A 26505-nucleotide genomic window follows, 5' to 3' on the forward strand; every position below is an offset into this window, starting at 1 on the left:
CATCGAGCTCACTGTAAGGAGAAGGTTAATTGATCTATTTTAAAACTCTGACCAGCTCAACATTCTGCCACACCAAATTTACAGGAAGTTTCACAGAATCACAGAATCACAGAATCACAGAATGTTAGGGATTGGAAGGGACCTTGAAAGATCATCTAGTCCAATCCCCCTGCCGGAGCAGGATTGCCTAGACCATATCACACAGGAACGCGTCCAGGCGGGTTTTGAATTGTCTCCAGAGAAGGAGACTCCATAACCTCTCTGGGCAGCCTGTTCCAGTGTTCGGTCACCCTCACCGTAAAGAAGTTTTTCCTCAAATTTAAGTGGAACCTCCTGTGCTCCAGCTTGCACCCATTGCCCCTTGTCCTGTCAAGGGATGTCACTGAGAAGAGCCTGTCTCCATCCTCTTGACACTTGCCCTTTACATATTTATAAACATTAATGAGGTCACCCCTCAGTCTCCTCTTCTCTAAGCTAAAGAGACCCAGCTCCCTCAGCCTCTCCTCAGAAGGGAGATGTTCCACTCCCTTAATCATCTTCGTGGCTCTGCGCTGGACTCTCTCTAGCAGTTCCCTGTCCTTCTTGAACTGAGGGGCCCAGAACTGGACACAATATTGCAGATGCGGCCTCAGCAGGGCAGAGTAGAGGGGGAGGAGAACCTCTCTCGACCTCCTGACCACACCCCTTCTAATACACCCCAGGATGCCAAGTTTGACCTTGTTAATAAAATATACCTAAAAATATCGTAAAGAACTGACACTGTACTATTCCAGATATTGGAATTTATTAAAAAATCCCCTTGGACTTTCCTAAAATATGAACTCAGTCTATCAGGAAATGAATATAATAACAGCAAATACTACTATTACCCATCAGTGGTTGCAACTGACACACATAATTTCAATAAAAGAGTTTGAAGGATTTTTTATATGTGTTACCAAAATAGCTCTTTCTGCATCATGGACTGACCAGTTTTACTTCACACAAATGAAGGCTGTTAGTCTGGGTTTACATATTTTGTGAAAGAGTGAAGAATTTTCAGACCTTTTGGGGAAGCCCTTCTGCTGTTACTTTACACAATACATTAATCTGCTAAAGCAGATTTTTGTGCTCATACATGGAAACAGCTAAAGCAGCTCTCTGAGGAGCTCAAGCCATCTTTCACTTTCAAAACTGTTGAAGGAATCTTTTTGCCTACAAAGCTAAATATAGATGTTTCTGAAACTGAAGTAAGAAAATCTAGGAGGCTTTAGCTGAGATGTGGAAGACACTTTTTTCCACCTTTTTTTTATCATTCAGTCAGCTGTAGAACATTTTACAAGGATCATGTTTAAAAAATGAGGTGATTATTCCCTAATGGACCAAAGTAAAGAAAAGCAAAGGGACCTTTCAGTGCTATCTGAAGCTAAGGCTGCCTTACCACTTGCTCACCACTCTACCCTTTTCACAATAAACTTCATGTTAGGTTTTACAACACAGTACTTTTGATATACACTGATTGTACAGAACCTCTTCTTTCTGTCACCCTTTCAGCATAGGGATTTTTTTTAATATTCATTGAGATAATTATCCCACCTTTCTTTGGGTGCCTGCTTTATCTTTAGCTTCCTAAGTAAAAGTGTTGACTTCTGGTTTGTTACGTTTTGTTAAATAATGAAACCTGTACCTAAAAAAAGGTTAAGAACTGAGGAGTAAGTTTCAGAGGGAGAACACGAAAAGTTTTTACTGAATATTTCAAATGATACTATCTTTAGCTGTCTATATTTAGCTTTTCAGCTTGCTTAAAAGCTTTTTTTTTTAAGATTCTCTCTACCATTTAAACAAAGATAGAAAGAAGTATAAGAAAAAAAATAGGCATTAAAAAAGTAGAGCTCCAACAGCCAAGATATATACATAATATTATGAGACTAAGATTATATTGGTGGTATAGTTTTGCAAATCTATTTTATTTTCACACAGAGAAAGGGTTCACGTTTTTTACACTGGAGGTATTGAACTTGATTTTACAAATTGTGTTTGGATTCTCAAGTTGAGCCGTTAGGATATTTCTGAGTAATAATAAAATCAATGGTTACAAATACTTCAGATGAGATATCATAACACAACTTTTAAATGCTACCATCCTGGAATTACCATAATACAAAATCCAATACTTTTGACAGCAAGTATTGGTTTCAGGAATTACTTAACTACAGGTTAAGTAAGAACCCTGAGTGATAAGTTCTGAAGACATATGTAGGTACTGAAAGTCAACAGCATTTATATATTTCTTTCCTATTACCTAGTGCCATAGCCTCATTGTCCTTCAACTGCATTGGCTGATAGACAGTTTATACTTAAACAATAGAAAAAGAAATGCTGTCTGAAAAATTCCACACCATTCCTCATGAAAGAAAAACACAGAGAACAGGCAAGTAACTAAAACAAGATGGAGAGGAATAGTAATTCAATAATAAAATTAGGAGATACATTCAATACACAGCCACTTATTTGCTCGCTTACGCTACTTCAACTTATCTGAAGTCAGTGGAGTTGGCTAAATCATTATTTTAGCCAATTGCTTCTAGTCAAAAGCCTACTTCTAAGGACACAATGGTTTGGCATATTCATCAGCATGCTAAATTACATGTCGCTATGCAAGTGAGCTCTTAGTAAAGAACTTCACTTAATACTGTTATGATAGAAGGCACAAATCCAAAACCCATTTTTGATATCTAATAAGCATTAAATATAAAAGTCATGTATTTGCTAATCAACTAACCAAGAGGATATTGAAAAATTTTGGAGTTGTATGTCAGTATTTACTAAAGAGAAGGAAAGTCCTTTAAGAGGTTGACCTTACTTATGTAAACTCATCAGGGTACATTGTGGAAATACTTGGAGTGTTCTGTGGTGTCAAAGGGCAATCATTCCTGACTATTTCTCTTCCTAGTCTCTGTCAAATAATTATTGCTTGGAAATGTTATTCTGTGCTGTATGAAAAATCCCATCATGCAGGGAAAAAAAAAGCAACAAGCAATAAATGAATTCCCCTCCTCATTATAACTTCTAGAGCTTGGTCAAACTAGAGACAACATCTGTGGAAGTTTTATCATTCAGACTGATGGCAAAAAATAGATTATTCAGTTAAGATTTAAGTGGAGATATATTCATTAACTACAAGTATAACAGTGTATCCAAGCCAAGAATTCTGTTTCCGTATTCTGTCATAAGCAGTAACTATCGGTTGACCCATAGGTCATGATGCCTAAATGGAGGACATTTCAAACATTTTGTGCTATGAAAAGCTTAGTTAGGATTATAACTATTGTTCTAAATATTATAATTAATATTATTTAAACAATTCTAATGTTTTTAAACACCATCATGAATCCTGTGCAGAATAACTGTACATGTACATCAGTACTTCTCATATTGTTGTATACTGCAAAGGTGTTGGTATGAATTTAGGATAGCTTCATTATTTGCCTGCAGTGAAGTCACAGTGTATATTTTAGTCTGCCTGGAAGAAATACTGAAAAAAACCCTCATGTCTTTATTTGTCTGAAGAATTAAAGGAATAATAACTTAAGAATATTTTTTAAAGTTCTGTAAATTCTTTAGAGTCAGTTTGTCCCTGTTATTTTATCTGTACTGCCGGTTGCTTTTGTAATGAAGAAACTAAATTGTACAAAGATAAGAATCCTGAGAAGCCTTAAAATAAATGAAAATATTTTTATGATCATTCAAATGTCATAAATGTTAAAGTTTGTCTTAATATCTCTACAGACTATTGCTACTAGCAATGGGGATAGCATTAGAAAATTGAGAAACTGTTTTCTCCAAATCCATTTTAGTTCTGTTAAAGCACTAGAAATTAGATCTTTAGAAAAAAAAAGAGAAAAAAATTTTAGATGCAGAGGAATGATATATTTTCCCCAACTTTTTGATGCAAATATACAGATTGTACTTAAGGTAGTACAATGTCTTAATTTCTTCTCCTCTAATATAAATTTCAGCTGTAGCCTGAGGTTTTATCAGCAAGCTATTTTAAAATACACATCTAATATAAGCAAACAAACATTGTTCTGAGTCAATTATACTATACAAGTGCTAAAATGTGATAATTAATTACCTGTATGAATCAGGGCAATAATGAATGAACTACCTACTTCCTTAATTTCTTATAAATCTATCCTGTATCATAGATCTAAATCCATGTTATTTTAGATAATAAAAAGGGGGAAAATATACTAACGCTTCTAAGCTTTTGACACACTTAAATTGTCAGGGCTGTCATTTTAATTCATTGCTGCAGCAATTCTGAATAGATTTTTCATACTGTCATGCTCTGAGAAAGTTATCTGAAACCTAAATTGTTGCTTTGTCTTATTTTTAATTTGCTTGACACTCAGTGTAACCAGTTTAGGTTTAATTTGTATTTCTTGACGTATTTTCACCCCAGTGTGGCAGGTGCAGAACCTGGCAGTTGGTGTGGGTGCTCACCAAATTACAAAGGTGCACACTAAGAAAGGGATTCTCCTGGCAGGCTGCAGATATGCACAGACATGGGAGGATAGTGTAGATGGTCCAGTGTTAGACTAGAACAGTCTTCTGGTCCAATAGCTGGAGTAAATTTCTCAAGGTTTATAAAACTCTTTACAGAGGAAAGGAACTACTCATCATGGGGTCTCCACTCACTGTTAATCCAGAGCTGTGGTTTCCCATTTCCTTTTCATAAAAAGGAATAGACAAACATTAGAGAACACAGGTGTTAAGATCCTTGGTCTTGCTGTCATGCATATACAATTTCCACTTCTTTTAGTTTCCAGTGCTAAATGCATTTCTGGTGTTATAGAAGAGCAAGAGCTCTTGATACTATCAGTTGCTGTCATCAACAAAACCCACGAATATTGCAATTAAAATAGCACTTATTCTAGTGAATTCCCCATGATACTTGATACCATTTCACTTGCCCCCATGTGGACAATTCAACTTCTGGATTTTTGCTGTAGCACAGCAGAGGAAATGAAGAAATGAAAGGGGGGCAGAAAGAACTGCAGGCAGCTGGGTCTTTGATAACGACACAATGGAATACCCCCTAAAAATAATTAAACTGCTAAGGTGGGAATATAATACGATAATCTTCTGTGCCTTCTCACCTTTTTTAAGGAAATTGGGAGAAACAAAGAGAGGAATGAAGGGAGGAAAATGCTTCTGTCAGAAACGTAAAAGATATTGGGTTGTAAGGCAGTAAGGAGAGAAAAGACGTGGTGATGGAATAAATAGGAGGAGGAAGAAAAGGAATAGAGAAATAGAGAATGGATAGAGAAAGGGAGAGTAAATACACGTGTTAAACTATATATAAGTGATATTTTCTACACTGCTGTTTTCCAGTTTCCTGGCAGATGTCCTACCATTGATGATTTTAGGAGGAAGAACTGGGAAGACTGGTTTAAGAACTCATTTCATTAGCTTTGCTGTCTACTGTGGACTCAGTAGTTGAATGTGGGATTGGCTGAATGACCAGCTATACTGTTATCAGTTATAACAGAAAAAAAATGGATTATTTTGTACTCTTGAGAGGTTTTTTTTAACTTCTTTTTCTTCCCATGAGTAATTCTATCGACAAATTCAGCCATAAAATCCTGTTACATAAAACCGTGACTTCTAAAGAGATTCAGGAAAGGGATTTCATGTTTACATTATTATATATAGTATAGAAGTCTGCTGTCAGTTATGTGGTTGTACTTTCACTCTCCTCTTTTCTCCTACTTGTTTTCTTAAAATACATATTAGAACTTGGAAGGGAATAGGCTGTATCTTCCCATTTTCTAGCACCAATCCTGACTGATCTATGAGATTTTGTACAAATACAAAACATAATTATATTTCGCAAGCATCCGTCTCTGCCTTTTCCTGCGTTTTCCCTTTAATTTGTTTTAGTCTCTGAACTGTATTATTGGTTTTATTTATCTGAGCTTTGATATTACTGTGATAGTACCATTTTTGTCCTTCCATTTATTTCCAGTCTCTAATGCAAATACAGTTGAAGGGGAAAAAAGTACTCTTACGCTGATTCTGCTGCGATGCAGTTCAGTAGCGTGATCCTCTGACATCAGCAGTATTGTTATTCTAATACTGCTGTGGTGACAACCTTAGTGTTCTGTAACATCTAGGCAATACCTTGTTGGAAAACAGGCTGTTCCGCAGAATTTTTTTCCTCCCAAATGAATCATAGAAATTAGAGATAGAGCAGATCAAATCAGGAGTGGTAATATAATTCCCTTCTGCAAAAAGTGGATAAGTTACTCAAGGCAAATCTGTTTGGTCTCTGAAATATTGTCATCGCGGTAGAAGAGACTGATGTTCAAAAGGAATAGATGTCCTGACCTTGAAAACACACCAGCCCAGTGAACTGTAGAAAGAGCAGTCCAGGCAGATACCAGAGCCAAAACCAGGGTCACAGAATTTGAGACATCCACCACTACGTCTGCCTGCCCTGGTTTCTAGCTTCCACCTGCAAGACAGCAGGGTTTGTTGATTCACTTCAATGTCATTACAAGCCTTCTTGATACTTTATGTTATGTCTTAGTTCACCCTTGGCTGAGTGGACAAACAAAACCTAAGTTAAGAATGATTTAAACAGAATTACATCTGACTGGATTAGTTGTCATGACTTCACATTTTGGTGAAAAACACCCATGGAACTGAAATAAACATATATTTATGCACTGAATGGGGCACATAACTACAGCAATATTCATTCTGAGTATCAGGAAATATGCATATGGCACTTCAAACTGTCAAACAGCAATTAAACTCTTTATGTTATCAACATCTACTGGAGATTTGTCAATGAAGTGTTTAAAAAACGGAATTGTCCAATTTCAGGACTATTTGTTTAACAAGAGTCACTTTCATCTATTATTTCTATATTATAAAACTATAAAACTGTATGACAGTGCCAGTTTAATACAATCTTGTTAGCAAAGTAAATACAAATTAGCTAGATATTACTCTGATAAAATTTTGGAAGTTTCCATAAAAGAACAGAAGTCTCGTTCAATTTGCTGATGCTTCTAAAGCAAAATATCTTGGACATGAACCTACTATGTAAAGTCTTAAAGCAAAATATTTCATGGCACTGTACAATGTAACAGAAAGATGAGTGTACCTTGTAGTTCACTGGTAGCTCCAACTGCTATTATTTAAAGTAATTTTTAAAACTGCATTTCTTAAAAATCCTTAAAAAGGACCCAAACCCTGACTGCCTCTAGAATTTTAAGTTTATATGCACAATATATCTTCAGTCAACTCCTGTCTACTCCTACATTAGATGCCTCAATGTGCAATGGTAGTCTAGGCCTTTTCTTTACCGCTGCTTTTCTCAGATGCTTTATATTTCATGTCACATAAATTCATCCAGTGGATAGCACTACGCTTCCTGGCATACCCAGAAATACCTCAGTCTCGCCAGTACTGAGATATTGAATATACCATGCATCTACTGCCTAGTACAAACTAAGTACTCCTGTCATGTGAGAGGTCCAATACAAGAGACATTTTCAAAGCAGCCCTGACATGTCATACAAAACTGGCGGAGGCAAGGTACATCCCCAAGTCTGTAGCACTCATCCAGTGTGCGGATTCAATTCCTTCCTCTGCCTGGCAGTAAAACTCACATCACTTTCCTCTCATGACTGAGCCACCAAGAATAGCACATACAAATATTTTTAGACTGTAAGAAGGAGAGCAGTAGCTGTCTCACTCACACATGTGCCGTGGAACTGCAGAAAAAGATGGTAGGTGAAAAAATCACAGAAAACTATGCCATTTGGCATATCTACAAATCTACTTAATCACATCTACGTACTGTTTGACTACAGTCAACTTGGATCTGGCACCAAAATCCTCCATTCCTTTATTCTGAGTATTATATAATTCCTCACTGCCATTTTCTGCCAATTACTCTTTCATGCATCTAATTTTCTTGGCTAGAAGATGGCATAGGCATTTCAAATTAAATTGTTGCTGAAGCTTCAGTGGAAGTTTCTGTATGATAATTATTATAATCTAAATACAGTATAACATTTTCTGTTCAGAGTGCGTCAGTATGATAATTCATTTTTGCTGTGCTGATCATGTAAAATTTACTTCAACTTGCAGCACACTGGAATAAAGTATTACAATACGGATTATTCTGAAAACATGGTCTTTAACAAATCTATTCTTCCATATCTCTCAAATATACTGTTATGTAGTTCTCCAGGTGTCCAGACCTCTAAGATTTAGCACCCCGAATTTCTATCAGCTGCAGTTAAAAGTTGAGGTTATTTAGGTCATTGCAGTATCTGAACTTTTCGATGACACTCAGAATCTCTACCTTAGTAAGATTATAAATGAGTTCAAACTGTAAATATTTAATACTTTCTCCTCAGTGCTAACAAGCTACCTGCCTGACATTATTACAGCTGTAGGCAATTGACATGTCTGTAATTACACAGCTGGTTTCATTAGTATCCCAACTAGATGATAGACAGTCTGAAAATCCCTTCTGTTACGTGAGAGGTGTACATTTGAATGAGGTTTTAAGAAAATTGCTGAATAACATGAGGTCTTTTTTTCAGCATAAAAGCAAAGAGAAAGGTTTTCCTACATGTGCTTAAAGCTCAAAGGTTCATTGTGGGCTTTAAGCCATTCAAATTTCCCTGAATCACCACCTGCAGCATCAGGGTTAATTTGCTAATGAGAAGCAAAACCCACAGGCCCATCACGCTATTCAAATTTAACATGCACGTGGATTTCTCGATTCAGGCCAGGTTTATAAATAGTGCCTTTAGCCTAAAAATAGGCTTTTCAGATCTAAGGGAGTTGATATTATGATCTATAAAGTGAACAAAGCTCCCAGGCGTAAATGGAGCTCATGTAATATTTATTCCTACATTTTTTGCTCAGCTGTTTTGTGCCATTTTGATGCTGAGCTGCAAGGACTGCTAGTTTCTTAAACCTTTCACATCTTTCTTTAGTGAAGCTGGGACTGTCTGCATGCTTGCTTGTCTAGGTAACTTTCCTTGACTTTGGGATTTTGCCTAAGAAACAGTGGTCATTGATCCCACTTACAGATATTTTCATTTAATAATTTTTATTGCATGTGACCTTTGTGGAATCCCAAGCTCTGCTGCTAGGTACAGCAACTTTCCAGTATTACTTTGATCCTAGAAAGATTATGGACAGATCTTTTTCTTGAAACATTATGACTGGTTAAGGTCCCAGGGAGAGGGGTTACTGAGCCTGCAGAGCTAAGCTCTCTCTCCAGATACATGGGCAAGGATATTTTATTAAATATGCATTAGGCACTCAAAAAAACAGCTTTCACTCCTTGATTTTGTACTTGTTTGCGATGTTTTAAAAGTGAAATACTGGTGCTAATGGAACATTCAGGGCAAAAATATTCACGGAATATGAAACAAATCTAGTGTTAATATTTGTCATTGAGACACCATTTTGTGCATGGAAACAGCCATGAGAGAAGCAGAGGCCTAACGTAATGCCTTTCTAAGGAAGAAGTTCATCTTTTAGTGGCAAAACAAAGCATATCGTGTTGAATATTATGCTTAGCCTTCTAATTTTGCTTCATAAACTAGCCCATTACCTTATTTCGTGTGATACCTTATATTCTAGAATCAGAAAATTGTTCACTCCTACCATTCAGTTGTGAACGGGAGTTACTAGTGTTTTGCCAGCTATCTACCAATGCTATCACTTTTGCTAGATGTAGATGTGTCAGTCTGATGCTGTGTTCAGTTATAACTATGAGGTACCACATTTAAATTTTCTACTGCTGCAGGCATTCAGTAGCTGGATTAATGAGAAACAACCGTACCAGCAGCAGACGGTGGACACTGTAAAAAGAAACGACGAGTGCTCATGGTGGGTGACTCTCTGTTAAGGGGCACTGAGGCGCCCATCTGCCAACCTGACAGAGAATCACGAGAGGTATGCTGCCTTCCAGGCGCTAAGGTGCGAGATATTGCTGAGAGGGTGCCACAACTTGTTAAGATATCGGACTACTATCCTCTGCTTCTCTTTCATGTGGGCATGAATGACACCACGAGCCGGAACCTGAGTAGGATCAAGGAAGACTACAAAGCCCTGGGGGTGCAAGTGAAGAATATTGGTGCCTAAGTTATCTTCTCCTCCATTTTACCCATCAGAGGAAAGGGGGCAACCATAAATAGACATATAATGGAAATCAACTCTTGGCTTCATGGTTGATGCTATTGTAAGGGTTTTGGCTTTTATGACAATGGGACACTCTTTGACAACTATGACCTGTTAGGGAGGGATGGGATCCACCTGTCTAAAAGAGGCAAGGGAATCTTTGGCAGCAGGCTGGCCAGCTTGGTGAGGTGGGCTTTAAACTGAAGGACTTAGTGGGAGGGGTCCAGAGCGGTAATGCTCATGCCATTGCCTCTATTGGGGGAATAAGCTAGGCCAATCAGAGCAGGGAGAAAGGTTCCTTAGCTGCCTCCCAAGATAGGAACAAGAAGGCCAACCACCTCAAGGGTATGTATAGATATCACGGATCCTCGTGCGCCTCTCCTGGGAAACCTGCATGCTTGGCTACCTCTGAAATGCTTGTATACCAATGCATGCAGCATGGGGAATAAACAGGAAGAACTGGAGATCTATGTGAGGTCGCAGGGCCATGATCTCATTGCAATTACAGAGATATGGTGGGATAGCTCTCATGACTGGAATGCTGTCATGGATGGCTACGTACTTTTTAGGAAGGACAGGTCAGCAAGGCGAGGAGGTGGAGTTGCCCTTTATGTGAGAGAGCAACTGGAATGTATCGAGCTGAGCCTAGGGAAGGATGAAGAACAAGTAGAGAGCCTATGGGTAAGAATTAAGGGGCAGGCTAACACAGGTGACACTGTTGTGGGGGTTTACTATAGGCCACCTGATCAGGAAGAGGAAGTAGATGAGGCCTTCTACAGACAGATGGAAGTAGCCTTGCGATCGCAGGCCCTAGTTCTCGTGGGAGACTTCAATCACCCTGATATCTGCTGGAAATACAACATAGCTAGGCACCCACAGTCCAGGAGGTTCCTACAGAGCATTGACGATAACTTTTTGACACAGGTGGTGGAGGAGCCAACGCGGAGAGGTACTCTGCTAGACCTTGTGTTAACAAATAAGGAAGGTCTGGTTGGAGATGTGAAAGTTGGGGGTAGCCTGGGTTGTAGTGACCACGAGATGGTGGAGTTCAGGATTCTGCGTGGAGGAAGCAGGGCAATAAGTAGGACCACAACCCTGGACTTCAGGAGAGCTGACTTTGGCCTCTTCAAGGACCTCCTTGTGGGTATCCCATGGGTTAGAGCTCTAGAGGGCAGGGGGGTCCATGAGAGCTGGTCAATATTCAAAATCACTTCCTCCAAGCTCAAGGTCGGTGCATCCCTAGGAGTAAGAAATCAAGCAAAGGGAGCAGGAGACCTGCATGGATGAGCAAAGAGCTTCTGACAAAACTGAAGTGGAAGAAGGAAGTCTAGGGAGTGTGGAAAAAAGGACAGGCTACTTGGGAGGAACATGAGAAGGTTGTCAGAGTATGCAGGGAGGTGACAGGAAGGCCAAGGCCCGCTTGGAATTAAATCTGGCAAGGGACATCAAAGACAAGAAGAAGGGCTTCTTCAAGTACATCAGCAGCAAAAGGAAGACTAGGGAAAAGGTGGGCCCGCTGCTGAATGAGGAGGTTGCCCAGGTGACGGAGGATTCAGAGAAGGCAGAGTTACTGAATGCCGCCTTTGCCACAGTCTTTACTACTAAGGCCAGCCCTCAAGAATCCCAGACCCTGGAGGTAAAAGAGGAAGTCTGGAGAAAGGAAGACTTTCCCTTGATCAAGTTAGAGATCATTTAGACAAACTGGACACCCACAAATCTATGGGCCCCGATGGGATGCACCCACGAATGTTGAGGGAACTGGCAGATGTTATTGCCCAGCCACTCTCTATCATCTTTGAAAGGTCATGGAGAACAGGAGAGGTTCCTGAGGACTGGAGGAAGGCCAATGTCACTCCAGTCTTTAAAAAGGGTAAGAAGGAGGACCCAGGCAACTACAGGCCGGTCAGCCTCACCTCCATCCCTGGAAAGGTGATGGAGCAGCTCATTCTCGATGCCATCTCTAAGCATGTGGAGAAGGTCATCAGAAGTAGTCAACATGGATTCACCAAGGGGAAATCATGCTTGACCAATCTGATATCCTTCTATGACAACATGACTGGCTGGGTTGATGAGGGAAGAGCAATGGATGTTATCTACCTTGACTTCAGCAAGGCTTTTGACACTGTCTACCATAACATCCTCATAGGGAAGCTCAAGAAGTGTGGCTTAGATGAGTGCACAGTGAGGTGGATCAAGAACTGGCTGAACGACAGAGCCCAGAGGGTAGTGATCAAAGGTGCTCAGTCTAGTTGGAGGCCTGTGGCTAATGGAGTTCCTCAGGGGTCAGTACTGGGTCCAGTCCTGTTCAACTTATTCATCAGTGACCTGGACGAAGGAACAGAGTGTACACTCAGCAAATTTGCTGATGACGCAAAACTGGGAGGGGTGGCTGATACACCAGAAGGTTGTGCTGCCATTCAGCGAGACCTGGACAGGCTGGAGAGCTGGGTGGAGAGGAACCTAATGAAGTTCAACAAAGGCAAGTGTAGGGTCTTGCACCTAGGAAGGAATAACCCCATGCACCGGTACAGGTTGGGGTCTGATCTACTGGAGAGCAACTCTGCAGAGAAGGACCTGGGTGTTCTGGTGGACAAGAAGTTCACCATGAGCCAGCAATGTGCCCTTGTGGCCAAGAAGGCCAATGGTATCCTGGGGTGCATTAGGAAGAGTGTGGCCAACAGGTCAAGGGAGGTTATCCTGCCCCTCTACATGGCCCTGGTGAGGCCACATCTGGAGTACTGTGTCCAGTTCTGGGCCCCCCAGTTCAAGAAAGATAAGGAGTTACTGGAGAGAGTCCAGCAAAGGGCTACAAAGATGATCAAAGGACTGGAGCACCTCTCTTATGAGGAGAGGCTGAGAGAGCTGGGTCTGTTCAGCTGGGAGAAGAGAAGACTGAGAGGGGATCTTATCAACACTTACAAATACCTTAGGGGTGGGTGTCAAGAGGAGGGGACCAGACTCTTCTCAGTGGTGCCCAGTGACAGGACAAGGGGCAATGGGCACAAGCTGAAACATGGGAAGTTCCATCTGAATATGAGGAGGAACTTCTTTACTTTGAGGGTGGCAGAGCACTGGAACATGTTTCCCAGGGAGGTTGTGGAGTCTCCTTCTCTGGAGATATTCAAAACCTGCCTGGATGCGATCCTGTGCAACATGCTCTAGGTGAACCTGCTTTGGCAGGGGGTTGGACTAGATGATCTCCAGAGGTCCCTTCCAACCCTTAACCATTCTGTGATTCTCTGATTCTGTGATTTCAAAATGCTAAAAAAAAAAAAGTCTCTAAGCTATCCTTGAAGAAAATCAGTAGAAGTATTAGCGTGATGAGAAACCAGTGCTTTAAAATGTAAATAAAAACTTTGGTGCCATTAAATATATAAAAAATGTGGAGAAAACGATCTTGGCAATATGATATTTGAATACATCACAACTTCTAGAAAACCTGACCTAATTTATAGCAAAGCATCCTGTTAATTAAGTCTAGTTATGAAAAAATCTGAAATGACTGTTAGCATATCTGGCACTATCTGACAGGTGATAAAAAGACAGTGCATAAGAATGGCACGGGCCTGGTAGGTAGAAATTAAGTTTGATCTTGTAACTGGTCCAGCATTGTCGGATTCAGAGACAGAGCACTTACTCTTCCCAGACTCAGTTGTTTGCAAAGCACAGGGTTGCTAAAACTATTCAAAGAAAAGTATACCACCTGTCTTCTTTCAAGAAAGGGAAAAATCCCACATACTTTTAGCTTTGTTCTTATAGCTGAATCTTTTGGCTCAAGTGGGTAAATAATGATAATATTACCAGTATTAATGGAGAGCACCAGCAGAAGTTTCAGTGGATGGCAGAGAGAGAAGCTTGGGATAGGCATTCTCCAGCTAAGCAGAAAATTTCTAAGCAAATATAAATAGGATTCTTTTAAGTGTTACATTTAAATAGTGTCCTGGTTCTTTGTCCCATCTGGAGTTTACATGTTGCCATTTCATCAAACTTGCAATATTCTGGGCAGGGAAAAAACCCTGCCAACAGCAACTTTTCATTCACTTGCCAATTCTTGATTCATAACAAACAGAGAGCTCTGAGTTTCACATGATCCCTTTATCCATTCTTGTATTGCTTGCCACTATGTCAAGGGTAAATTCTGAAAGCAATGTTTTTTTCCCTTCTTGTCTTCTGCTTAAAGGAGCTCTGCTGTTTGTGCTGAAATGATCTGGAATTCTGCCAAAGCCTTCAGGATAAACATATTTCAGACTGGCCATGAATTCCCAGGCAAAAGAAGAGACAACTACAGACACCATCAAGAGAAAGTTATTTGTAAATCCAGATACAAAATCTATGAAAAGTAGTGTAGCAATCTTTTTTCTGAGGCCATTTGTCCCAGCTGCCACTAGTATAAATACCAAATGTGGTACTTTGTGCATGTAGCAAAATTTAAACAAAAGAGAGTAAGTAGCATCCTGAGCCAGATAATTTCTATGCTTTTCTCGGTAGGTGTTTGCAGACTTAATATGTCTACCTGTCTATTTAAAGCATAAGATTAGTGAGAGAATATGCATTTTAAGATGTTTGAGAGAATATATTTAAAAAATAGTTTTGAGAATTATAGCAGCTGAAATGCCCTATTGGTCCATAGATACTTTTACTTTTTCTTTTATCTATTTGTATTTTGTCTGCTCAAAATAAACGCATAAAACAGTTCACCAAGCCTACTTTGGATTAATAATGAAATTCTACGTCACCTAAACTAGCAATATATTTTCTTACAGGTTACAATAGGAGCTCATATTTCATCTTCAGTCAATAATCTCAGAATTCCAAAATATAATCTCAAACACACATACGTGTGTACACATGCATACGCATTCATTTGTATACCTACACACATGCATGTATATATACACATTTATAGCTTTCTGTAGATATGGACATGCATAATTAGACCAATGCATGTAGTGATTATTTAAAAAAAAATTAATAAAAGCTATATCAATGTATTTTGTAACCTTCTTCCTAGAAACTAGAATGGTTGGGAGACATTCAGATGAGTTATCATTTAAGCAACTAAAAAAAGAATATATAATCTATGCTCAAAAGATTAAATTAAAAAAAAAAAGAAGCTATGATAGGTTCCATTGTCTTTGAAGAACAGAGGGGGGTTCTCTCGAGAACTGACTCAGTCTAAAATAATCTCCCCTTTTTTTTAATTAAAAATGAAGCAAGAGACTGGATCATTGCTTAATTTTCCAGTTTGGAGGCAGAGAAGAATGTGGCATCAGTAGTGTCTGGGAACTGTCTAGGTTGCTGCCCAGCACCACTTCTTTTACTAAAGAGTATGTCTTTCAATTTAAGAAAGACAACTAAATTTGTGTTCAGCTAGAGACTTAGAAGTTAACTTTATTTAAGTGCTAACCAGCAGATTCAAAAGAGTCACTTTAAACGTCATGTTAAAGTCATGGAAGCTTGAAATACAAATGGGAAAAAAAAGATTTTCATTTCAGGACTGGAAAAGTTAAGGGGTAATGTAAGGAAAGGGAATTAAATTAAATATGGAAGCTAATGTTTCAAAATTGATTAGTAATCATATTATTTCTGCTGATTTTTCAAGAGAGACTAAAACCAAAGCAAGGCTTAAATTTATCAATATTTTAATTTTATATTAATTCCGGGTCTATGTGATGTGAAGAATCCAAATAAATTAGCTGATAAAAATGTTAGGTCATGGTAATTAAACTCAAAGACAGTTTTCTTTTAAGAGGTGCATCTTTAAGTTAAGCTACTTCCTTTTTAGATGAAAAAAGTGTCTTATTTCTGATATATGACAATGAATTTTGATCTAGAAAGTAGAAACTAATTACATTTAAAGTGTTCCACTAAGGCTGCTCATTAATATATTGAGAGCAGAAGTGACAGAAAAGAGCAAAAGAAAAACTAATACTTGCCTTTTTGTATTTATTTTACAGGAAATGTGTTTGTTGTAAGCCTGGCAGTTGCAGACTTGGTTGTAGCAATCTACCCATATCCACTGGTCCTCACATCTGTATTTCACAATGGATGGAATCTGGGATACCTTCACTGCCAGATTAGTGGCTTCTTGATGGGCCTAAGTGTTATTGGATCAATCTTCAATATTACAGGCATCGCTATCAATCGGTACTGCTATATCTGCCACAGTCTCAAATATGACAAGCTGTACAACAACAAGAATTCATTGTGCTATGTTGTTCTGATCTGGGTCCTAACATTTGTTGCTATCGTGCCCAACCTGTTTGTGGGATCGCTGCAATATGACCCCAGGATTTATTCATGTACGTTTGCACAATCTGTGAGCTCAGCGTATACAATAGCAGTTGTGTTTTTCCATTTCCTGCTTCCCATGGCCATAGTTACTTTCTGTTACTTGCGAATATGGATCCTGGTTATTCAGGTAAGGCGAAGGGTTAAACCAGATAACAACCCCAGACTGAAACCACATGACTTCAGAAACTTCGTAACCATGTTTGTGGTATTTGTACTGTTTGCAGTCTGCTGGGCTCCTTTGAACTTTATAGGCCTTGCTGTGGCTGTCAACCCAGAAACTATAATCCCTAGGATTCCAGAGTGGTTGTTTGTATCTAGTTATTACATGGCATATTTCAACAGCTGCCTTAATGCTATCATATATGGACTACTGAACCAGAACTTCAGAAGAGAATACAAAAGAATTATTCTCTCTTTTTGTACAGCAAAAGTGTTTTTCCAGGACAGTTCTAATGATGCAGGAGACAGGATGAAAAGTAAACCTTCTCCATTGATTACAAACAACAATCAAGTGAAGGTGGACTCTGTCTGAAAATGAGAATCTTATTATTGTCACTCAACAGCATCCAAATAAAGTATCTGTTTTATTAGACCTACCGTTAAATATGACAGTGAAATATCTCTTCTACAATGAAAGCACTTTGATCAAATTCCTTGCATGGTATTTGGGAAATCAAGTTACAGAGCCTTGACATACAGATTCTATTATACAATGGTGTATCTCTCATATAACAATACAGTGATATCCTTGAGGGAATTACAGAATTATGCATGGATACTTTTCTTTTTCCCCTCCTTAAATGGAGATAAACTAGAAAGACATTGAAACAGAAGTATCCACCTTGCCTGGCTGAATAAAAGAAACTACAAAACTATTCTTGCCACTTTCTGCCTGCTTCTTCTGGCCAGGTTATGGTCCTGATTCTAAAACCTCTGGGAACGTCTTTTAAAAGATTAAATCAGACCATTATGAAATACATTAGGAAATGTGAACTCAAAAATCAAGGTAATTGAAAATTCATTTGGATTTGTGATAAGTACCTCTATCTATATTGTTTTGCTCCTAACATGGGCACAATTATTCATTTTTTGGAGATTAAACCTTACCATCCCTCCCAGGAATGGCGTTCTCAATTGACTTCTCAATTTTAAAATAGCTTTTAGGAGGAGAAATACACCTGACTGATTATCTTCAAAGCTACAAGGGCAGGAGGATAAACAGCAAGGGAAGAAAAGAGCCATGAGTCATCAGCTCAAGCCGTTTGGGCATGAAAAAGGGTGTAGGAGGGTTGGGAAGAGAAATATAAACCACCATTCTTTCTGAAGAGGCGGTAATTCATGAAATTGTGAAGTGTCCCAGAGGAGTTTTTGGGGAAAGACCTCCTAGAAACATAAGTGAGGAAGGACTGTTATTTCTCACTTGTGTACAGTACAGAAGTTCCAAACCTCTGAGAGAAGATGATTAATGCATTTAAGAGGAACGGTGGGTGAGGATGACAGTTTTGTCTGGTTAGTGGAATATTGATGAAACCCTGGGAAATGAGAAATATTTACAGGATCAGCATTTAACATCTTTCTCAGCTTGATCTCCTGAGAATAGCCTGAGACTATAGGTTATTTTGTAATCTGCCACAGATAAGGTTTTCAAAATAATAATTAGGTGTTTACCACAATGATGAACATAGTATAATAACCTGGAACAATTAGGCACCTTTAAATAGTATAAAAGAGAAGACGCTACTTATGACCCTGGTACAAGGAGGAACACGTGACTCTCAGGACAGGACCTGCTACGTGGGTCTTCCGCAGACAGCAGGCACCTCTTCAGTGAGGGGAAGCATACTGTGAAGTGTGGAAGAGTAGCTAAACAGGCTGTCGTCTACAACAATGAATCTCTGTTTATAATGAAGTCCACTGGTGGAGAAAAGCAATTCACAACAATAGGTTTCACCTTCATATTGACCTTAAAAAGGAAGGGCATTTAGTTCTGGAAAGATGCTCCAACTGTCACACCTTTTAATGCTCAAGTGTTCATACCTACACTGGTGTTCAAGTACACTTGTACTTTTCCAAGCCAATTCCAATCATTTCAACTGGACTAAGAGTTTCTGAATAGCCATCAGACTTCTGTTAATCTATATTAAAATGTGGACTTTACCTAAACAGTTCATTTAAATTATTGCTTGCTGTACAGGACATTTTCTTGAGCTTGTATGTCTTAGAAACCAACAGTCACTCTATGCCATATAATTTCTTAACTGCATACAAATCTAACAGCATTTCATCTTTCTAGGATCATAGATTAGCATACCCTTGACTTAATAATGAACTAAAAGGGACCAGATTAATATTTACTTGAAAACCCCACTGATACTTCATCAACTGACCAGTTTCTTACCTTAAAAATGGGTGCCTCATGTCAAGTTGACAACGGAACTAATGAACAACATTGTAAAACCCTGGAGATGAACCAACAAGTCAATGCATTGCTGAGGTGCTTGACTCATCTTTGTTTACATTTGCCAGTCAGAACCACTGTGTAAATAACCAGCTCTCTTCTATTGTAGTATCATCATATGATGCACTATGATACAACATGTTTAACAGCATAAAGTAAATCACAGCTTTCTTCACTGTGATTTCATCCTTGGAGGATGCTTAGCTCTGTAATTTTCTTGCTTTGTGTCTAGTGATTTTAGATTAGTAAGGGAGGCACCACCACCTTATAAGAAAATAAGTTTTTCATGTAAGAAAAAACTATTTAAATTCTTACAAAACGTGCCTTATTTAAAGCATATTTTCAATGAAAGTAATGTCTTATGATGCATCTAATAAAGTAGCATAAAGATAGTTTAAGTAGCTTAATCATTAGTAAATTTAGAATTCTCAAAGATCTTTCACTTGCCATTTCGAACAGAAAATGTACGTGTTTATCACGTCTACATATTTATGAGCCAGTTCAAGATACTGTATCCAATATTGTGGGTTATCTGAGGAATTAAAGTCCCCTGTAATTCACAGTGCTAAAATATATTTTTGATGATAATGAAAATGGTTTGCTATATGCAATAAAACATATTATACCAAAGGTATATATTTTATTCAATAGGCCTGTAATAAAAATGGAGAGCATTTTTCAGTTCTGATATTTTGAAATATTTGTATTAAATCTAAATCACAGAAATGTGCATGTTGATGATGTTATGAGCTGCTAAATATAGCAATAATTTTAAGAAATTAATCTCCTCTTCTTTGGGGGGAGGGTAGAGCGTTAGTCTTTAGAATTTAGTTTAAATTAATATGGATGAAAAAATTGGGAAATATCTGTTCCCCTCTTCAAATTAATTTTGCATTTACTGCCATTCTGAAGTACATTTTAGGTAAGGTTTGTAAAACCACTCATTGCAAAAGTGGAAGAATAATGATGTTTAACTCTGCAGTGATGATTTCTTTTAATCAGATTCTATTGCTTCAAAGGAGTCAAAGTGATTCATGTAAGACAGTCAGCAGCCTCATAAGCTGCTCGTTGACAATGAGCATGACAATGTAAGTCAGCACCTCACAAGGTCAGACTCTTTATGGTCAACATAAAAATGACTGATGAAAATAATCGTGATTTACGTCCATTCTAAGGAGATGGAGTGAGAAACCTATCCAAAATTAGTTGCTTCTGTGCAAGCGGTTGAGCCATGACATTTTTTTTACATTCCAAGTCATTAAATTTTCCACTGCATGAAAGGCTAGCATAGCACAAATGCATTATTTAGGGTTCTATCTGGAAGTTTTAAATAGTGTATTTGTCCTATAGCAGTCATCAGCCCTGGTTGGATTTCATTCTAAAACATGAGTCTTGCCAGTCTACCACACCTGCAGGGACCCATCCCTTTCCTACTTCCTATCCATTTCAGGTCTGAGCCCCAGTGAAGCCAAAGGACCTCTGTGAAGGAGCAGTGAACACCCTGTATGCACACACTGAAGACTTATAGCCTAAATTGACCATGACCTTATCCTACAAGAATTTCTTTCTTATATCACAATCCTGATTATGTTGACAATCTGAATATGATCTTATATCAACACATCTTGAAACCTTACAGATCGATAGTTTTACTGCTGGTCATCTTCATTACAAACTTCATGTTAACAAGGAAGTTTGGCATTATTTCATATTTACCAGCAAAGCGAATATTAATGAATATACTAATATCAATTAAGAGGGTATTTATTGTAGTTAAACTGTAACTGTATGCAACAATGTAATTTCATTTGGAATAGTTCACTTAAGAGCGCTTTGCACATTTTCTTCTTCCACTGGGCTAGTGGAAGTGCATAAATATGAAGCAAATATATGTCATTTCAATAGGCATAATATATAACAATGATTTTACTATTTTTCTTTTTCTTCTTATTTGTTTTAGAAGGTAAGTCAGTCTTTGAATCATCCATAATAAACATACTATTGTAATCAATCTGAATTGCAGTGCATAGCATGTCCTTCTATAATCAGTTAATATCGCACTTTTACTTCTTTTTGACCACTTTTGAAATGGTATCGTGTTGAATCTGATTAATTATGACATATTGAAGGGAACTGTTATTTTCCTTAAACTGCACTGAAAAAAAAAATCATAAAAAAAGCTCCTTAAAATATAATACACAAGTATATAAGTATATGTGGTCGCCAATTAGAATCTCAGAAATTCTTATATTTCAATATCTTGTTCACAAACTGTAGTAATACAGATGGACTGTTATTCTTTAATTCTTTTCTAGTAACTGCACTTTCTAAGTATCATTAATATGGTTTACAAATAATTAAGAACTACAACTGTCTGTCATCTTGTCTCTGAGGCTTGGGAAATTACACGTGCTAAAGTCGAATTTCTTGGAAGAAAAAATATTCAGGTAGTGGCCTGGCTTATAACCCACGTACTGTATCTCCAGTTTTTGCCTGTCTTAAGTAAGAATTCCATTATGTGGTTTTATGAATTTACTCATTAAAAATATTATTCCTACCTCAAATATACATCTGAGAGATTGAAATAAATAACAGGGTGGAAAACACTCACAGTACAAGTCAATAACCTTTGGAATTCTTAACAGAAAGAAAAGTAAATTCAGTAAAGTAGTACATACATTAATAATGGTCACAGAAAATATTTTTCCCAATTCAATGAAGTACTCTTCACTCAAACCATCCCTATTACCAAACACTGACCAAAGTATGCATATTTTGAGAAGCATGCTGTTCATAGATGTATACACCAATTATGCCAAAAGTTACAACCAAACAGTATTTGAGGCACAATGTCTCGTTTTCAGCTCACATAAACCAGCACAGCTTCACTGATTCATGGCAGCTGAGGATTTTGGCATATTAAATTTAATAAATCAAAAAATTAGCTATTTTACACTATTACACAAGCAATATATGTTTCATTTCTAAGGAACTCATCAATTGTCAGCTGTCCAGGCTGTGGGAGAATGTGAATTTTCCTGCTAAATATCTGCAAAATTAACCTCATCCAGTGGAACTCTCTCTGTGATTTGTCATTTTTGTAAGTAAATATATAAAGTCAGCAGTCTTTTACTTGGCTTCATTCTTAACTGTATAAATAGTATCTATTTAGCAGAAAAATATACCAACACAAGAGATTTGAACAGTCCAGAGACAGGAAGTCTACTTACCATTACCCTTTCTGCTTATATTGCATGTGCGCACAAGGGTTTCATTTAATGGCAACAAGAATTTTACTTTGCATGTTTGTTTCCAGATTCTAAAAGTGCTTATACTCAAATACATACTCTTCACTCTTCTTCAATATGTACAAATATTCAGTTTTTCATGATGTATATAGAAGTTGGGGCAATACAATGAGATTATGAGGTGTATGGTTCAGACAAAAATATTTTTCCACACAACTTAAGCTGTGGAATTTTTTGCCACAGAGCACGGCCTATACAAACGCTAAACAGGTACACAAAAAACAATTCCACTGGTTCACAGCAAGAAGATACCGTAGGGCTAGCAAGCATAAAAATACAACTTCAGCATCAGGAAATCCCTAAATCAAGGATTATTGGAGTGAATCCTGTAGGAAGTATCACTATATTCTTGCCCTGTTCTTATCCTTTTCCTCAGTATAGACACTGGCCAAAGGATCCTGGAGCAGATGGACCTTTGATCTGATTAACTACCTATGATCTAGAAATGTAAAACAGGACTAATCCAATGCAGTGCACTTTGAAAGACAAAGGGTCTAATCATAATTCATTTGTTTCAAGAAACTGGCAATGTCCTTTTTTTCCCCCTACTAGCAGATAACTGCTAATACAGTAAAAACTACGTTTAAAAATACAGCACAGTCAAATCCTAGGAAAGTAGGTTAGGTTGGGTTAGGACAGAGCAGGACAGCCACACAAATTACAAATTACTCAGTAGGCTTAGTAACAACAGAAAAATGTGGGCAAGAATGACATCAAAATCATAGTTAATGTCTACTAAGAGTAAATAAGATACTCTTGTATTTGTAAGTTTATAAGATACTTAATAAGATACTTTTGTTCACTTTTTAATAATACAATATCAGATGCTTAAAAATTCACATGGAAAAACATCATTAAGCCTTTTGTGATTATTTTTAAAGTTACATAAAAATATTATGTGGATCTATGGATTATACATGCCTGCTTTCCAACCTTCAAGTCATGTAAAAGACATGTCCCACAAATACTATATTCAAGTAGATGCTTACATCCAACATAAGGAAATATAGCTACTACAGACACATTAAACCAACTATAAAGCTCTTAGATCTCCAAGCTTCTGTTTCAGACTGGCTGAAAGGCTAATATGCCAATAATTTGTTCACTATTTTCTAGTCTTTCCTGACAGTTTAATAACATTCAATGTCTCTCTCACCATAAATTTTGCCTATCTTGAAAGCAGAAATATCAACTACTTCATTAATATTTATGTTCACACAGTTCATCTCTCTGAAGCAATTTTGATGTTAATGCAGTTTTCCAGGACAACTCCTAGAAATACATCTCCTTCCCAAATTAATCCTTTCTCCTTTCAAATCTCAGACAATGTGCTTTTGTTCCTCAGTTCAGACCATGCTATCAGCTTGGTTGTCCCTATTCCTTCTGTCCATACCAGTGAACATATGCCATAATGTTCTTGACTCTGAAATGTCCCTGTCCTGTTGCGATCTATTATGACCACTTGTGTGTTAAGAGTAGTTTGATATCAGTTAAAGATGGTTTTACAGACAAATGAAATACAGTAGTTTCAGTACTGGTCACCCTCAAGAATCTATGATTTAATACAAGCATAACAATTTATAACATGAATAAAACCCCACAAGGTTCTATTTTTTAAATAGAAACCTTGCTAATTAATCTTCAAAATAATTTTATTTCTTTTAAATGCTCATGAATCCCATTATTGCCCCCATCTTTTTCTCCACATGTCAAGAACCCAGCTTCTGTACTGAGGGAGGAATTAAATTGTCACTAGAAGGGTTGCACTTGAAGTCTGCTATGAGCTGTGACAGGAAGGGGAATCAAATTCAGGGTAGGTACCGCTAAGTATTGAAGCATTTGGCAAAAATAAGTGTCTGTTACGTAAGATTTTAAAGAAAGAAATTAGACCTTCTTTCAGGAAAAGCTCAGCGATAAGGAATAGTTAGTAAGGAATCATCCCTGATGTTACCATCAAAAGGCTGTTATGGGAAAAAGGGACCACATCTTATATACGAAACCAAGATTTTATTGCTAGTCTAATTAATGTTTTAATGGTCTAACAAAAAACCACAAGCTATTCTTAGTCCACTTACAATTAAACTAACATTCCAAGTCCAAATGATCTAATTATTACAGAAAATCTGTATTGATGATATGATTCAAGTCATGTATATGACTACACATTAAGTATAGTTTTATACATAAAACTTCCTAGCACCTACTCCTTCTTCATGTTTTTGTGCTCACCCTTCCTTAGTACTTCTGGGTCATTTTTATGCTGCTATCTGTTGACATGAAGAAGAGGCTATAAAGTTTTTTGCAACCCATAAAGCCACTGAAACCTCAAAGCCTGAAGGAAAGGACCAGCATGGGTGCAGTTTCTGTGTGCAAATTTGTTCATAACACTCTTTTGGTTTGATTCTTAACACATTGTCTGATAGGAGTAGTAGAATAGTCACTCTCTCATCCTACAGGAGACAGCATTTGGAACACAACAGTGACAGCCCATGGTGAAAAGTCCTACGTTTATTGGGTTATTTTTTGTCATGGGAGGCCCAGGAAACATGAAAATACAGGGTAGGCATTTTATCATCCCAAATAGACTTAAAGGTCTATTACACAGATGTCTGCTATTAGTTGTGAATCCGAGGGCCAGGCAGTCACTCTGGTCCTAAATAGGACTCTCCTATCTCTTTTCTTTTCTTGTTTCTGTTTTACTCGTTCAAGACAGATCTTGCATTTGATTCACATATTGATAGAAGACTGTTGTCTAGGAAAACAGTAATCAAAAGACAGAATCCATCTTGCACAATTACTTCACTGCTGTTAGAAATCGTTTTCAGAGTAATTAGGACAATATCCTGAAAGAATTAGCTAATCAGTAAGTTTCCTTATTAATACAGAAAAGCAACAATTCTTTCTATTTTGTTCAGTTAATTTATCTTCTCAGAATAGTTCCTTGATGTCTAAGAAGTGTTTTCATAATACTGATAATACTACCTAATGAATTATTTCTGAGCAAGTAGAAGAATTCAGAATAAAAAATCTAACTCGTTGTCAAAGAAACAGTTGAGTAACATTTGTATTGAAACTTGAAATAAAGCATGATGAAATCTCCAGAACAACTTTCAAATAATGAGAATAGTTTTTCATACTCTTCTTATTTAGGACATAGCTTGCATATAAACACCAACACACTCATAAAAAAACCCGTCACTGTTTTTCACAGATAACTATGTATGTTCAGGAAGGCAAGCCAAGAGACTGTTGAACATTCTCATAAATAACTCTGCAGAGTGTCATTGGGTCACATCTAGAGACAGATATTGGTTATTACAAACTAACTGTGTAATCATAGTTAAGGGCAGAATGATGATATTGTGGGTAGATGGAATGAAAAAACTTCCATTCATAGTAGAAATACACAAATAAGGAAATTCAAAGCAGTGTCTGTAGCCACATAAAAGCATTCTTAAACAGGAATTCAGTTTCAGCCTCATCAGTTACTTTATTTTTTAGTTTTGTTCTTCAGCATTACAACTTTTGGGCAGTGTTCCATGATACTGAGAACAGCAGTTTAGCACCTGCTTGTGACATTCTTGGTTTCAGTTCTTCCTTCTATTTTGGAAGAAGAAAACGTTCAAGGAAAACCCTGATAATGCATTCCAAGTGTGTTTGGATACAGCTGGGTATATGTAATTGCCCTTAGTAGCAACCAGCAGAGAAGACGTGCCAGTATAAGAAGAGAATCTTGTGGATTTTGTTTAATAAGATCATTTGAAAATTAAAACCAACCCAACCCAATAATATATAGTAATTTCAAATATGCATAACAATTGTTGGCTAAATTTTTGCAATCCTAAAAAGTACGCATTTTCATACATGTATAAAAGAAACAAGGCTTTAAAAATATAGGAGCATATCAGAACTGAAGCAAGAGTTCAAAACAAAATAAAACAAAAGCAAACTCAGGATGCCTTCTTGAATAAAAAATTATAATTTTACTCAGTCTATTTTTGACAAAGCTTAATTCTGCTATGAGGGCAGTCTAACATGCTTAAGATATGCAATTTTTGGTCAGTTCTTGAGAACTAAGATGCAACTACCTGCATTCATAAAGTCAGTATGATTTTTTTTTTTACCTTAAGCAAACTCTCAGATAATTTCCCTAGCCTCATTTTCCTTTATGAGAAGCACTAGCCACTATTTTTATCCACTCAAATTCCCATGGATAATTGTGTCCTGTGTGTAATGTAGATG

The 26505-nt window shown here is 37.5% G+C and overlaps 1 protein-coding gene across 1 annotated transcript in view; it reads left to right on the top strand.

Moving 5' to 3' along the window:
- Positions 1 to 17029, top strand: part of MTNR1A (melatonin receptor 1A) — a 55270-nt gene extending 38241 nt beyond the window's left edge. The window contains exon 2 of the mRNA XM_068403903.1: positions 16161 to 17029. Coding sequence (XP_068260004.1) covers positions 16161 to 17029 — 869 coding nt within the window. The remainder of the gene's footprint in view (positions 1 to 16160) is intronic.
- The last annotated feature ends 9476 nt before the right edge of the window (positions 17030 to 26505 follow it).

Source organism: Nyctibius grandis, chromosome 6, assembly GCF_013368605.1.
Source record: "Nyctibius grandis isolate bNycGra1 chromosome 6, bNycGra1.pri, whole genome shotgun sequence".
NCBI classification, from domain to species: Eukaryota; Metazoa; Chordata; class Aves; order Nyctibiiformes; family Nyctibiidae; genus Nyctibius; species Nyctibius grandis.